The 14,501-nt window shown below is 37.0% G+C and overlaps 1 protein-coding gene across 5 annotated transcripts in view; it reads left to right on the top strand.

Moving 5' to 3' along the window:
- CCDC88A (coiled-coil domain containing 88A) overlaps positions 1–14,501 on the top strand; it is a gene marked incomplete at both ends in the record, with an annotated part of 155,010 nt that overhangs the window by 82,009 nt on the left and 58,500 nt on the right. For all 5 annotated transcript variants that reach the window (XM_080712084.1, XM_080712082.1, XM_080712083.1 and 2 more), the window contains 3 exons: positions 4,208–4,345; positions 7,737–8,807; positions 10,968–11,095. In XM_080712084.1, coding sequence (XP_080568210.1) covers positions 4,208–4,345; positions 7,737–8,807; positions 10,968–11,095 — 1,337 coding nt within the window. The remainder of the gene's footprint in view (positions 1–4,207; positions 4,346–7,736; positions 8,808–10,967; positions 11,096–14,501) is intronic.

Below are 14,501 nucleotides of genomic sequence, written 5' to 3'. Positions count from 1 at the left end.
GTTGCAGAGGATCTCACTAAGAAGCTAAGGCTGGCTGCAAACCTGTGATTCTCCTTTCTTGGTCTCCCACGTACTGAGATTAAAAACATGTGCCATCATGTTTGCCCAGCTGAAACCTGAATTTCACTTAGGCTTTAGTCAAACAGTAACATTCACTTGTGTGACTAAGTACTTAATTTTAGCATATCTTTTTGTGTGCATACATGCACATAATTTTATGTAAATAGAATCATATTCTAAAAACATGATTAAGAATTCTTGTATGAGAAGTTCCTAGATGCTCATCCTGTTATCCTAAAGCCATGCTTTCAGAACCACTGTCTTAGATTATTCAGATAGACTGGCTTTATTGCAGAATTTTTATGGCTTTATACAATATTAAAGTAGGAGAGGTCACTTAGAACTTGAAACAGTTTGATTATCATTATAAATGGGCCTTCAGCTTGGCATGGTTGCTCACACTTATAATCCCAGTACTTTTAAGGCTGAAATAGGAGGATCACAAGTTCCCAGTCAGCCTCAGCTACTTAGTGAGGCCCTCCACAATTACTAAGACCCTGTTTTAAAATAAAGAATGAAAAATAGGGATGGGAGAATACTTTGGAGGTACCATTACCAGGGGGAAAAAAATGGGCTTTATACTTTCATTTTGCCAGGTGTGGTGGCACATGCATGTAATCCCAGTACTTGGGAGGCTGAGACATTAGGATCATGGTTTGTGGCTAGCCTTATCTACTTAGTGAAGCCCTCTGCAACTTAGTGAGACCCTGTTTCACAATAAAGAATAAAAATTTGGGCTGGCCGGGCGTGGTGGCGCACGCCTGTAATCCCCGCGCTTGGGAAACTGAGACAGGAGGATCGCACAGGTTTGAAGCCAGCCTCAGCTACTTAGTGAGGCTCTCAGCAACTTAGTGAGACCCTGCTTCCAAATAAAATATAAAAAAGGTCTGGGAGTATAGCCCAGAGGTAGAAAGCCTCTGGGTTCCACCCCTAGTATCACCAAAAAAAAAAAAAAAAAAAAAAAAAATTCGGGCTGGGGTTGTAGCTCAGAGGTTCAATCTGGGTTCAGTCTCCAGCACCACACACACACACACACACACACACACACACACACACACACACACACACAATATATATACTTTCATCTTGAAATTAACTTTGGAATATAGTAAATTCTTAGTGATTCTGGGAATTTTTGGTCAATTCATTGTATGAACGATGTATTTTGTAAATGAATGTTTTACTTGAATACTAGTGATGTAAAAAAAACAAACTTAAATAATAATTATTCATATATTTCTGTTTATAATGGGGGAACCATATTAATTGTTATGCCTCCTGAACATGTAAATTTGTGTTGAATTGAGTTACTGAATAAAAATTGTGACTCGATGGTATGTGTAGTGGTGCATGACTGTAATCCCAGCTACTCAGGAGACTGAGGCAGAAGGATTATAAATTCAAGGCCAGCTGGGCAATTTAGCAAGAGTCTGTCTCAAAAATAAGAGGGCTGGCAATAGCTGGGCATGGTCATGCATGCCTATAATCTCAGTTCTTGGGAGGATCACAGGTTTGAGGACAGCCTCAGCTGTAAGTGAGATACTAACCAAGCTTGGGAGACCCTGGTTCAAAAAATTTAAAAAGTGTGGGGGGGAGCTAGGGATACAGCTCAGAGGTAGAATGCCTCTAGATTCAATCCTTCGTCTCTCTGTCTGTCTTTCTCTCTTACACACACACACACACGGCTGGCATTGGCTGACATGGTGGTACAGTGCTTACCTAGCATGAGGAAGACTGTTCAGTTCTCAGTATCACAATTTGTAACTTGAAGCTTTTGATATATTAGTGGAAGATTATTTTCTGTGTGTAGTTATATTCTATTGTTAAAATAGAAAATTTTAATTGCTTTAGGTGTCTTCCCTATTGAAATAAGAATTTAACATTTCAATCTGAAGCAAATATTGGATAAAGTCCTGTGTGTTAAGTCAGCTTTTTATGTTTCTGTGACAAAATATATAAGGTAAACAATTAAAAGGAATAAAAGTTTATTTTGGCTCATGGTTTCTGTCTGTGATGGGCTGGCTCCATTGCTTTGGGGCTGTGACAAGGCAGAACCTGGTGGTAGAGAACTTATGGTAGAACAAGGATTCAATTACTTTACAGCAACCAGAAAGTAAAGAGAGAAGAAGAAAGGGATTCAGTTCCAATATCTGTTTCAAGGACAGGCCCCCACTAGGATAGGGCCTGAAGGTTCTGCCACCTCCCTTAGCTCCACGGCAGGGCAATGAGACCTTAACATATGGGACTTTGAGAAACACTCCAAATCCAAAATATAATATCTTCTTTTCTTGACTTTTAAAAAAATTATCTGGCTTAGCCGGGCATGGTGGTGCACGCTTATAATCCCCGTACTTGGGAGGCGGAGTGCAGAGGTAGAAGGGCTTCCAGGAACCCCAGTACCACCAAAAAAAAAAAAAAAATCTGGTTTGAATGTTATATAATAATGAAATTATCAATTGTTTGGAATACTTTAAGCTTGAAATTGCTATCCTATAGCTATTAACCTTCAAATTTATTTTTACTTATTTATCTATCCATTTATTTATTTGGCAGTACTGGAGGTTAAACCCAGGGGCATCCTACCTCCAAGCTATACTCCCAGCCCTATTTTATTTTTATTTTGAAACAGGGTCTCACTAGGATGTGAAGAGCCTTACTAAATTGCTGAGAGTTTCATTAAGTTGCTGAGGTTGGTTTCGAACCTGTGATTCTCCTGTCTTAGCCTCCCAAGTACTGGAATTATAGGAGTGTGCCACCATATCCAGCTTAAAATTATTGTTTCTTTAACATATATCAATCCAATTAAAATTAAACAAAATTTAAATCTTAGCTGCAGTTTTGTTTAATCTTTTTTCTCTAGAATTATTTTAAACCGATCCCTTTTTTCTTTCTTATTAAATCTATACCTACATTCATTATTTTCTTCATGCTTTTTTTTTTTTCCTTTATGGTATTGGAGATGGAACCCACGAGCATTCTATCTCTGAGCTACACTCCCAGCCCTATTTTTTGTTCTTTATTTTGAAACAGGGTCTCACTGAGTTGCAAAGGGTCTCACTAAGTAGCTGAGGCTGGCCGCGAACCTGTGATTCTTCTGTCTCAGTCTCCCAAATGCTGGGATTGCAAGCGTGCTCCACCATGCCCAGCTTCGTCCTGCTTTTTTAATTACTCATTTTTTTTGTTGTAGGGATTGATCCCAGTGACTCTGCCATTTTGTTATATCTGTAGCCCATTTTATTTTTTTAAATTTTGTGACAGGGCTTTACTCAATTGCCAAAGCTGGCCTCAAACTTGGTTGCAGTAAGTATACAAGTATACATCACTGCACCTTGTTCCTTCATGCTTTCAATGTATTCTTTGGCTATAATTAGAAGTTTACATTACAAATTTCAGGAGTTTTCTAGTAAGATTTGTATACTACTACTTTATTAGCAAATCATTAATATTCATATAGCTGGATTTGTCTTTATGTTTAGAAATAGGAATTTGCCCTAAAATATATATAGGATTAAAAAGTATAATCATGTCTGCATATTTTATACAGCTATTAAAATTAGCATGGAACGCCGGGCTTGGTGGCACACGCTTGTAATCCCCGCGCTTGGGAGGCGGAGACAGGAGGATCGCGCAGGTTCGAAGCCAGCCATGCTGGCGTAAGAGACCCTGTTTCAAAAATATAAAATAGGTCTGGGAGTGTAGCCCGGAGGAAGAAGGGCTTCCAGGAACCCCAGTACCACCAAAAAAAAAAAAAAAAAAAAAAAAAATTAGCATGGAATGCTATTTGGCTTTCTCTACTAATTTCTTAAATTTCACCATTTGGGTATTAAAACATTGTTCTATTTATTTATTTATTTATTTATTTATTTATTTATTTACTTGAGATTGAACTCAGGGGCATTTTACATACAGGTTACACCTTCAAACCATTTGTATTATTTTTATTTTAAAACAGGGTCTTACTAAGTTGCTAAGGCTGGTTTTGAACTTGGGTTCCTCCTGTTTCAGTCTCCCAAGTACTGAGATTATAGATGTGTGCCACCATGCCTGGCTTATTCTGTATGTCCTTAAGTCTATGATAATCTATCTTTTGTTTTGACATGTTTTAACTATTTGTAAAAAAATTAATATTTTTGTGTTTTTTTTCTAGGTTGAAATTCTTGAAAATGAGATTATTCAAGAAAAGCAAAGTCTTCAGAATTGTCAGAATTTAAGCAAGGATCTAATGAAGGAAAAAGCTCAGCTTGAAAAAACAATTGAAACACTGAGAGAAAATTCAGAAAGACAGGTTCATACGTTTTTTGCTTAAGAAAACAATGTATTTTAAAAATATATTAACAGCTGGGCATGGTGGCACATGCTTGTAAATCCCTGCGCTTGGGAGGCAGAGACAGGAGGATCACTCAGGTTCGAAGCCTGCTGTGCTGGCTTAAGAGACTGTGTTTCCAAATAAAAATATATAATATGTCTGGGAGTGTAGCCCAGAGGTAGAAGGGTTTCCAGGAACCCCAGTACCACCAAAAACAAAACAAAACAAAAAAAATGTGTGTGTGTGTGTGTGTGTGTGTGTGTGTGTGTGTGTATACACAAAATTTGTATTAGAGTATGTGCAAACAGTGTATGTAACATTAAAATAAATTATTTTAGGATTTTTTAGATTTTTTAAAATATTACTCCAGGCGTTGTGCATGCTAAGTAAGCACTCTTTTACAGCTACATCCTCAGTTCTAGAATTTTTTTTAGATTTTAAGTAGATCCTCTTATCCCCGGTTTTGCTTTCTACAGTTTCAGTTACCCATAATTCCAGAAATAATTAATAAATTTTAAATTGTGTTCCCTTCCTAGTATTGTGATATCCCAGTTAATTCTGCCTGAGCCTATGAATCATTCTTTTTTTATTTATTTATTTATTTTTTTTGTGGGACTGGGGATGGATGGAACCCAGGGATATTCAACCTCCGGGCTACATCCACCGCCTGCCCTATTTTTTATTCTTTTTTTTTTTTTTTTTTTTTTTTTTTTGGTGGTACTGGGGTTCCTGGAAGCCCTTCTACCCCCGGGCTACACTCCCAGACCTATTTTTTACATTTTTTCTTTTTCTTTTTTGGAAACAGGGTCTCTTAAGCCAGCGCACGCGGCTGGCTTCGAACCTGCGTGATCCTCCTGTCTCTGCCTCCCAAGCGCGGGGATTACAAGCGTGCGCCACCATGCCCGGCTTATTCTTTATTTTGAAACTGGGTCTCACTGAGTTGCAAAGGGCCTCACTAAGTAGCTGAGGCTGTCCGTGAACCATGACCCTCTGGTCTCAGCCTCCCGAATGCTGGGATTACAAGTGTGTGCCACCATGCCCGCCTTATGAATCATTCTTTTATCCAACATTTTCTCACTATATACCCCTTGCTGTTTAGGCATTTAGTAACCTTCTTGGTTATCAGACTGGTTGTCACTTTGGTCATAGTATCACAGTGCTTCCACTGAGGTAGCCTTATTTAACTCAGTAGTGGCCCTAAGTTGCAAACATAATGAGGCTAGCAACTAATATGTTGAAGAGAAGCCATTAAGTGCTTCCTTTAAATAGAAATATGAAAGTTCTTAATGAGGAACAAAAGCCAGGCATGGTGGCACACACTTGTAATTCCAGTACTTAGGAGGCTGAGATAGGAGGATTGCAGTTTCTGGGCAGCCTCAGCCATTTTATGAGGCCCTCCGCAAGTTAGCAAGACCTTGTTTCAAAATGAAGGATAAAAAAATAAAGCTGGGGGTATAGCTCTGTAGAGTACCCCTGGGTTCAGTCTCCAGTACTGAAAAAAAAAAAAATTAAGGAACGAAAAATGTATCACAGTTGTTAAGATATAAAATAAATCATTGTTAATCTCTCATTGCACCTCATTAATTAATGTTTATCATAGGTATGTGTCCATTTAGGAAGACATACTATGCACATTGGCAGTTCTAGGCACCCACTTGGGGGTCTTGGAATGTATATCTCACAGATAAGGAAGGGACTATGAGAAACTAGAATTACAGTTTTAAAATCTCTGAGTGGGATGGGAGAAAAGCAGGCATTCTCTGACTACATGAAGGGGGAAACTGGGCTTGGTGGTGCATACTTGTAATTCTAGTACTTGGGAGACTGAGACAGGAAGGATCGCAGTTTCAAGGCCAGCCTCGGCTACTGAGGCCCTCTGCAACTTAGTGAGATCTTGTTTCAAAATAAAGAATGAGAAATTGGGTGGGGAGTGTAGCTTGGAGGTAGAATGCCCCTAGGTTCAATCCCTAGTACCACAAAAAATAAAAATAACAGGGGAGAAGTATGGTGGAAACAGAAATCCATCAAACTTGCTTTTAAATGTTTATTGGCCTCTTTTTTTTTTTTTTTTGGTAGTATTGAAGATTGAACCCAGAGGCATTCTACCTCTGAGCTACACCCCTAGTCCTGTTTTATTTTTATTTGGAAACAGGGTATCACTAGATTGCTCACTACTTGGTGAGACTTGTGATTCTCCTGGTCTCAGCCTCCTAAGTACTGGGATTACAAGTCTGTGCCACCACCCCCAGTTTGATCATTTTTATTTTATATTTGGGAAAGCCAAGAACTGGATAGATTGAGTGGCTTGCTATTTTGAATTTTCTGGGTGTGTGTGCTTCTGTGTCTGTCCTTCCTGTCTTTCTCTGTCTCTTTGTCTCTGTCTCTCACCTCAGAGCTACACCCTCAGCCTTATTAAGTTTTGAAATAGGGTCCCACTAAGTTACAGAGGGCCTCCCTAAGTAGCTGAGGCTGGCCATGAACCTGTGATCCTCCAGTCTCAGTCTCCCAAGTACTGTGATTATAAGTGTGCGCCACCATGCCTGGCTTTTATTTTTATTTTTGAACAGAGTCTCACTAGGTTAATCAGGGTCTCACTATTTGCTGAGGCTGGCTGAGAACCTGTAGTCCTCCTGTCTCAGCCTCCCAACTACTGTAATTACAAGTGTGTACCACCACGCCTGGCTGCTCTCCAAAAATTTTTTTTTGAAACAGGTTGTTGAGAGTCTTGCCAAGTGCTGAGCCTCGAAACCTGTGATTCTCCTGTCTCAGACTCCCAAGTACTGGGATTATAGGCGAGTGCCGCCACACCCAGCATAAATTTGTATTTTTACAAGCTTCTCAGTATTATTTAACACTAAATTTTGAGACTCATATTATGCCATCCCATAAATTGGATGAATTTATTATCAAATGTGCCAGTTGATTTCATTATTTAGGTATTTCCTAGTTAGAATTATTTTTAGGAATATATACACATTCATGTATTCATATATACATGTGTATATATATAATGCACATATGGATACATGAGTATATGTGTGTATACATATACATATATGCACATAGTGTGCCCATATTTACTGAGGACCAGGCATTGCAAAAATCATTAAATGAAAGTAAAACTTCTAAGTCTTTAAAGAGGTATGCACATGCTATTTCATTCATGTATATTTATATTTGTTTTTTTTATATATTTATATTTGAATCTAAGACTTTTAACTAAAGTTTGAAATATTTGTTAGAATTAAAAGCAAGACATACATTGTGGAGTCATTTATAGTCTTTGTTTTGAAATGTAAAAGTGATGTAATTCAAAATACTTAATTCTTGTTCATTATGGTTTTATATTTTCTCCTGTATTTTTAATTAGGTTAAAATATTGGAACAGGAAAATGAACATCTTAATCAAACAGTGTCTTCCTTAAGGCAGCGCTCTCAGATAAGTGCCGAAGCAAGGGTGAAAGATATTGAAAAAGAAAATAAAATTCTCCATGAATCTATCAAAGAAACAAGTAGCAAACTGAGCAAGATTGAATTTGAAAAAAGGCAAATTAGAAAAGAACTGGAACATTATAAAGAAAAAGGAGACCGAGCAGAGGAACTTGAAAATGAGTTGCATCGTCTTGAAAAAGAAAATGAATTGTTACAGAAAAAGATAACTAATTTAAAAATTACTTGTGATAAAATTGAGTCCTTAGAACAAGAAAATTCAGAACTAGAAAGAGAAAATAGAAAATTAAAAAAAACATTGGATAGCTTTAAAAACCTCACTTTTCAGTTAGAATCCCTAGAAAAAGAGAACTCTCAACTTGATGAGGAAAACCTAGAACTACGAAGGAATGTGGAATCTTTGAAGTGTGCTAGCATGAAAATGGCTCAATTACAGCTGGAAAACAAAGAACTGGAAAGTGAAAAAGAGCAACTTAAAAAGACTTTGGAGCTCATGAAAGCATCTTTCAAGAAAACAGAACGCTTGGAAGTTAGCTACCAGGGATTAGATACAGAAAATCAAAGGCTGCAGAAAGCTCTAGAAAATAGCAATAAAAAAATTCAACAGTTAGAGAGCGAACTACAAGACTTAGAGATGGAAAATCAAACATTGCAAAAAAACCTAGAAGAATTGAAAATATCTAGCAAAAGACTAGAACAGCTGGAAAAAGAAAATAAATCATTAGAGCAGGAGACATCTCAACTAGAAAAGGATAAGAAACAATTGGAGAAGGAAAATAAGAGACTCCGACAACAAGCAGAAATAAAAGACACCACATTAGAAGAAAATAATGTGAAAATTGGAAATTTGGAAAAAGAAAACAAAACTCTTTTCAAAGAAATTGGTATTTATAAAGAATCTAGTGTTCGTCTAAAAGAATTAGAGAAAGAAAATAAAGAACTTGTGAAAAGAGCAACTATTGATATAAAAACTTTAGTAACATTACGCGAGGTAAATATATTAAGGCAAATTTTTTTTTTAACCCAAGGTTTCTTTTAAGATTTATTGATCTTGGTATCGTGGCGCATGCTTGTAATCCCGGCATTCGGGAGGCTGAGACCGGATGATCACAGTTCATGGCCAACCTCAGCTACTTAGTGCGGCCCTTCGCAACTCAGTGAGACCCTGTTTCAAAAAGAAAAAACTAAAAACAATAGGGCTGGGGGTGTAGCTCGGAGGTACAATGCCCTTGGGTTCCATCCTCAGTACTGCAAAAAAAAAAAAAAAATTATAAAAAGATTTATTGGACCTCCAATAGTAATTTGCATCATCTTTTAGAATTTGAATCCTAAATCCCACCCCACCCCCCCACCCCCGGACCTTTTTTGTTTTGTGGTATTGGGGATGGAACCCAGGGGCATTCTACCTCTGAGCCACACCCCCCAGCCATATGTTTAAATTTTTTTTTTTTTTTTTTTTTTGGTGGTACTGGGGTTCCTGGAAGCCCTTCTACTTCCAGGCTACACTCCCAGACCTATTTTATATTTTTGAAACAGGGTCTCTTATGCCAGCGCGGCTGGCTTCGAACCTGCGCGATCCTCCTGTCTCCGCCTCCCAAGCGTGGGGATTACAAGCGTGCGCCACCATGCCCAGCTCATTCTTTATTTTGAAACAGGGTCTCACTGAGTTGCAGAGGGCTCACTAAGTAGCTGAGGCTGTCTACAAACCTCCATCTTTCCGTCTTAGCCTCCCAAGTACTAGAATGACAATCATACGCCACCATGCCCTGCTCTAAATCTTCTACTTTTAAAAGTACATATAAATTTTATTTTTTTAAGATTTGTAGTAATGAGTTTCCTTTGGGATATCTGATTTATTAGATTGTAATTTTGGACTTTGATTTCAAAGTAATACTAAGTATAGTAGGAAGCATGATAGCTACTATTTGTTGAGTATTATGTGTGGCTAAGGATTAATATATCAGTTGTACATGTGTTTATATAACTTTTACAACCAATTCTTTTAGATATTGTCTTCATTTTTTATATTAGAAAATAGTTTGGGCAAGTGCACAAGTCTTTTAAAAAAAACATGGTTTTCTTGCACAAAACTGATGAATTTTGAGAGATTGGTAACGCCTTTGACATGGTTATTGTGGATGTGAAACAAATGGTGAGAATTTGAATTGGTCGCTCTTATTATAATATTGAAATTAAGTGTATTTTATCAAGTCATGTTCATGACCTGATTTTATATACTTGTACCCATCAGTAAACATTGTGATACTTGAAGAAAAAAAAGTTCAAATTTAGTAACTTAGTCAGGATCACCCAACTAATAAATGGCAGAGTTAAATTTCTAATTCATACTCAGATCTTTTAGGCTTCAAAAGCCCTGTGAATTTTCAGAAGCCAGAGACTACAAATCAAGTTCAATGTAAAAGTGAATAATTAACAACTAATTGTTGCTTGGATGTATGTATTGAGAATAATTCTGAAATTTAAAAGAATAAGTTTGACAATATGTCCTGTGAAACATGGTTGGTGTAATCAGAAGATAGCACCTTTGGCTTCCCTCCCATCTCTATACAATACGATATGAGATAACCCTTTAAGTTCAGTTAAGAAGTATCTTAGCTTTATTGCAGAAAATAGCATTGTGCAGTCTGCCTTTCTGCTAAAGAGGGACTTTTCATTTTTTCCATTCTGTTGTTTAATAGTCTTACAGATAGGAACAATATTCCTTGTGCCTAAATTTCTAAGATTATCTCCTAGTCTTCAGATCAATATCTGAGACTTCTTATACCAGGGGAACAGGTCTTGTACTAGTGGAGGAGTATTGTATTCAATATACATTTATAGAAAGAAATATTCAATAAAGTGGTGGCCCATAATTAAAGGTTAAATCGGGGATATATGATTTGATTTTTCCTCTTTTAGTTTTAAACATTAGGATAAGAAATATTAGAACATTAAGGGGAAATTCTTTCAACTGTATAATTGTTACTTAACTATTCTTTAATGATAAAAAAAAAAGATTCAGTAACCTTTCATTTTTTTTTGGTTCAAATTTTATGTATACCTGGATAACAATAATTAGGATCTTGGCTGGCTTTCTTAAATGTTTATGTTCTTGACAATTAAGTGAATTATGCATTCCTTTTGAAATAAGGATTTGGTGAGTGAAAAATTGAAGACTCAACAAATGAACAATGACCTTGAAAAATTAACTCATGAGCTTGAGAAGATAGGATTAAATAAAGAGCGACTCTTACATGATGAGCAAAGTACTGATGACAGGTGAGTAAGTTTTAAATATCTTTAGGAAATATTTGGAATTATTATTATATTACTCAAACATTAATTCCCTTCAGTACTAGCTACAAAAATATATTTCACCTTGTTCCTGATTCCTTTGTTCCCTTAGATAAAGTTCTGTAAGAAAAAAATAGAAACAATTTAATATCTCTAAGAAAAAAAACTAACATGTTAAATAAATATATGACAAGCTGGGCAATTTTTGTGTGTGTGGGGGGGGGGAACTGGGGTTCCTGGAAACCCTTCTACCTCTGGGCTACACTCCCAGACCTATTTTATATTTTTATTTGGAAACAGGGTCTCTTAAGCCAGAAAGGCTGGCTTCGAACCTGTACAATCCTCCTGTCTCCGCCTCCCAAGCATTGGGATTACAAGCGTGCGCCACCACGCCCGGCCAAGCTGGGCATTTTTATATAAATATAATGACAAGCTGGGCTGGCACACACTTGTAATCTCAGCATTTGGGAGGCAGAGACAGGAGGATCTCATTTGCTGACAGCCTCAGCTACTTAGGACCTTTGCAACTTAGTGAGACTTTGTTTCAAAGTAATGAATAAAAAATAGGGATGGGGGTGTAGATCAGAAGGAGAATTCCCTTGGATTCCATCCCCAGTACTGCAAAAAAAAAAAAAAAAAAAAAAAAACAAGATGCCACCCAGTTAGCAGAAATTTGGGGGCTGTAATTGCTTATGAAAATAAAATAAAAAATCAACAACAGCCAGGCGTTGTGGCACACACTTGTAATCCCAGCATTTGGGAGGTTGAGACAGGAGGATTGTGGTTTGTGGACAGCTTCAGCTACTTAGTGAGGCCCTTTGTAACTCAGTGAGACCCTGTTTCAAAATAATAAAGGATAAAAAAAATAGGGCTTGGGGTATAGCTCGGAGGTAGAATGCCTCCAGTTCCATCCCCATACCCCCCCCCCCAATCAGCAACAAACCTTCCTCTCAGGAAATACACTGTCAATTAAGCAAGTTGTTTTTCATTTGAAGCCTATGTTTGGATACTTCTATTGTTTTGTTTTGAGGTGTTTTTGTTTTTGTGCTGGGGATTGAATCTAGGGGCCTCTACCTATGAACTAGACAACTTTATTTCAGATTTTATTTTGAAACAGAATCTCACTAAGTTGCTGAGACTCATCTTGAACTTGTGGTCCTCCTTTCTCAATTTCCAATACTGAGATTACAAGCCTGTACCACCATGCCTAGCCCCTCCATTTTTTTAACCCTATCTCAATTATTTTGTTTGCCAAAATATGGACTTAAAAAGAAATGGAAGAGCTGTGCATGGTGGCGCACACTTGTAATCCTAGTACTTGGGAGGCTGAGACAGGAGGAACACAGGTTTGCAGCTAGACTCAGCTCCTTAGTGAAACCCTCTGCCATTTAGTGAGACCCTGTTTGAAAATAAAGAATAAAGAATAGAGATGTGATTATAGCTCAGAGGTAGAATTCCCCGGATTCAATGCCCAGTACTGAAGAAGGAAAGAAAGAAAGAAAGAAAGAAAGAAAGAAAGAAAGAAAGAAAGAAAGAAAGAGGAAAAGAATGAACCAAAGGAAAATATACTGAAAAACAGTTAATATGTGAAAGTGATATGGAAACAACAGCTTAAAAATTAGGATAAGAAATGACCTTATATACCCTTTAATTTTAAAAATTATCAATATAGATTTAAGGAAACTCTTTCCCATGCTAATTACACTTTACCAACTAGGGTTCATTTGATTTTCAAATAGTCTGTCATTTAGTATCAGTGGGCTATGTAATTTCAGCTAGAATAGAAATTTTATGGTGTTAAAAAAATGTTTTTTGTAGTATGTGAGGGTCAAACCCAGAGCCTTAGCATGCTAGGCAAGCACTCTACCACTGAGCTAGATACTCATCACCAGGAATATTGTTTTATGTAGGCTAAATTTTAATTTATTGGAACTCTTGCAGTTATATTTAATATCTCCCTATTTACTGTTCTACTATTTATATTCTATATACAAAAATATACAGAATCATCCTAAATGTAGTTTCTAGTAATTCTAAATGGGGTCTTATGTATATAAGAATATATAATTCTATATATAATGTGTACACATTACAAAAAATACTATGTGGGATTTGCTTTAATGTAGTTTTGAGCTTTCTTTCTTTCTTTCTTTCTTTCTTTTTTTTTTTTTGTGGTACTGAGGGTGGAACCCAGATGCTTTCTACCTCTGGGCTATACTCCCAGTCCTATTATATATATATATTTTTTTTATTATTTTTTTTTATTTTGGAAACAGAGTCTCACTAAGTTGCTGAGATCCTCACTAAGTAGCGGAGGCTGGCTTTGAACCTGTGTGATCCTCCTATCTCAGCCTCCCAAGCACAGGGATTACAAGTGTGTGCTACCACGTCTGGCAGTTTTGAACATATTTAAAGTAGAATAGATTAATGCTCTCAAAGGCTAGTTTTGAAATAACAAGGAGAAGCCAGCGTGGTGGCACACGCTTGTAATCCCCGCGCTTGGAAGGCTGAGACAGGAGGATCGCATGGGTTCGAAACCAGCCTCAGCAAGTTAGTGAGACCCTGTTTCCAAATAAAATATAGAAAAGGTCTGGGAGTATATAGCCCGGAGGTAGAAAGCCTCTGGGTTCCACCCTAGTACCACCAAAAAAAAAAAAAAAAGAAAAGAAAAAGAAATAACAAGGAGAGATAATTTTAGCCATTTATTCTGTCAATTTAAGTCAGACAACCATATTATATTACCATATGATAATACAATAGGTATTTTACTGTATTGACCTTATACTATAGATAAAAAAAATTTGCCAGTTTAGATGGCTTTTTTAGTACAGAGTGAATGTGGATCACTTTTTTTTATTCAAATAAATTACCTGCTATGTATAAGACACTGTACTGCATTTTCTTTTCTTTTTAAACTGGAGATGGAACCCAGGGGCATTCTACCTCCAAGCTACATCCCCAGGCCTATTTTTTATTCCTTATTTTGAAACAGGGTTTCACTGAGTTACAAAGGGCCTTACTAAGTAGTAGCTGAGGCTGCCCTTGAACCGTGACCCTCCTGTCTCAGCCTCCCAAATGCTGGGATTACAAGCGTGCACCACCACGCCAACTGTACTGCATTTTCTTGCCAAAAGAAAATATAGACTAAATCTTGTAATTGCCCTAATTGACTCTGGTATAAAGTTATGAATCCACATATAAATGGGTCCTCTCTTTTGATTGGCACCTCTTCTCAAACCTAAATTCATACAAGTAGCCAGTTTTGAGTGAATTACTACCTACTAATCATCAAGCATCAAAGAAATGATAATGTTTCAGCTGAACCTTGAAAAAATGACAAGTTTTCAAGATAGAAACAGTAGGAAGGGCATTCTGTGACGAACAGAGTATT

This window comes from Muscardinus avellanarius, assembly GCF_963383645.1.
Source record: "Muscardinus avellanarius genome assembly, chromosome: 15".
NCBI classification, from domain to species: domain Eukaryota; kingdom Metazoa; phylum Chordata; class Mammalia; order Rodentia; family Gliridae; genus Muscardinus; species Muscardinus avellanarius.
The sequence above is the reverse complement of the archived record's forward strand: the minus strand, read 5'-3'. Positions and strand labels throughout refer to the sequence as shown.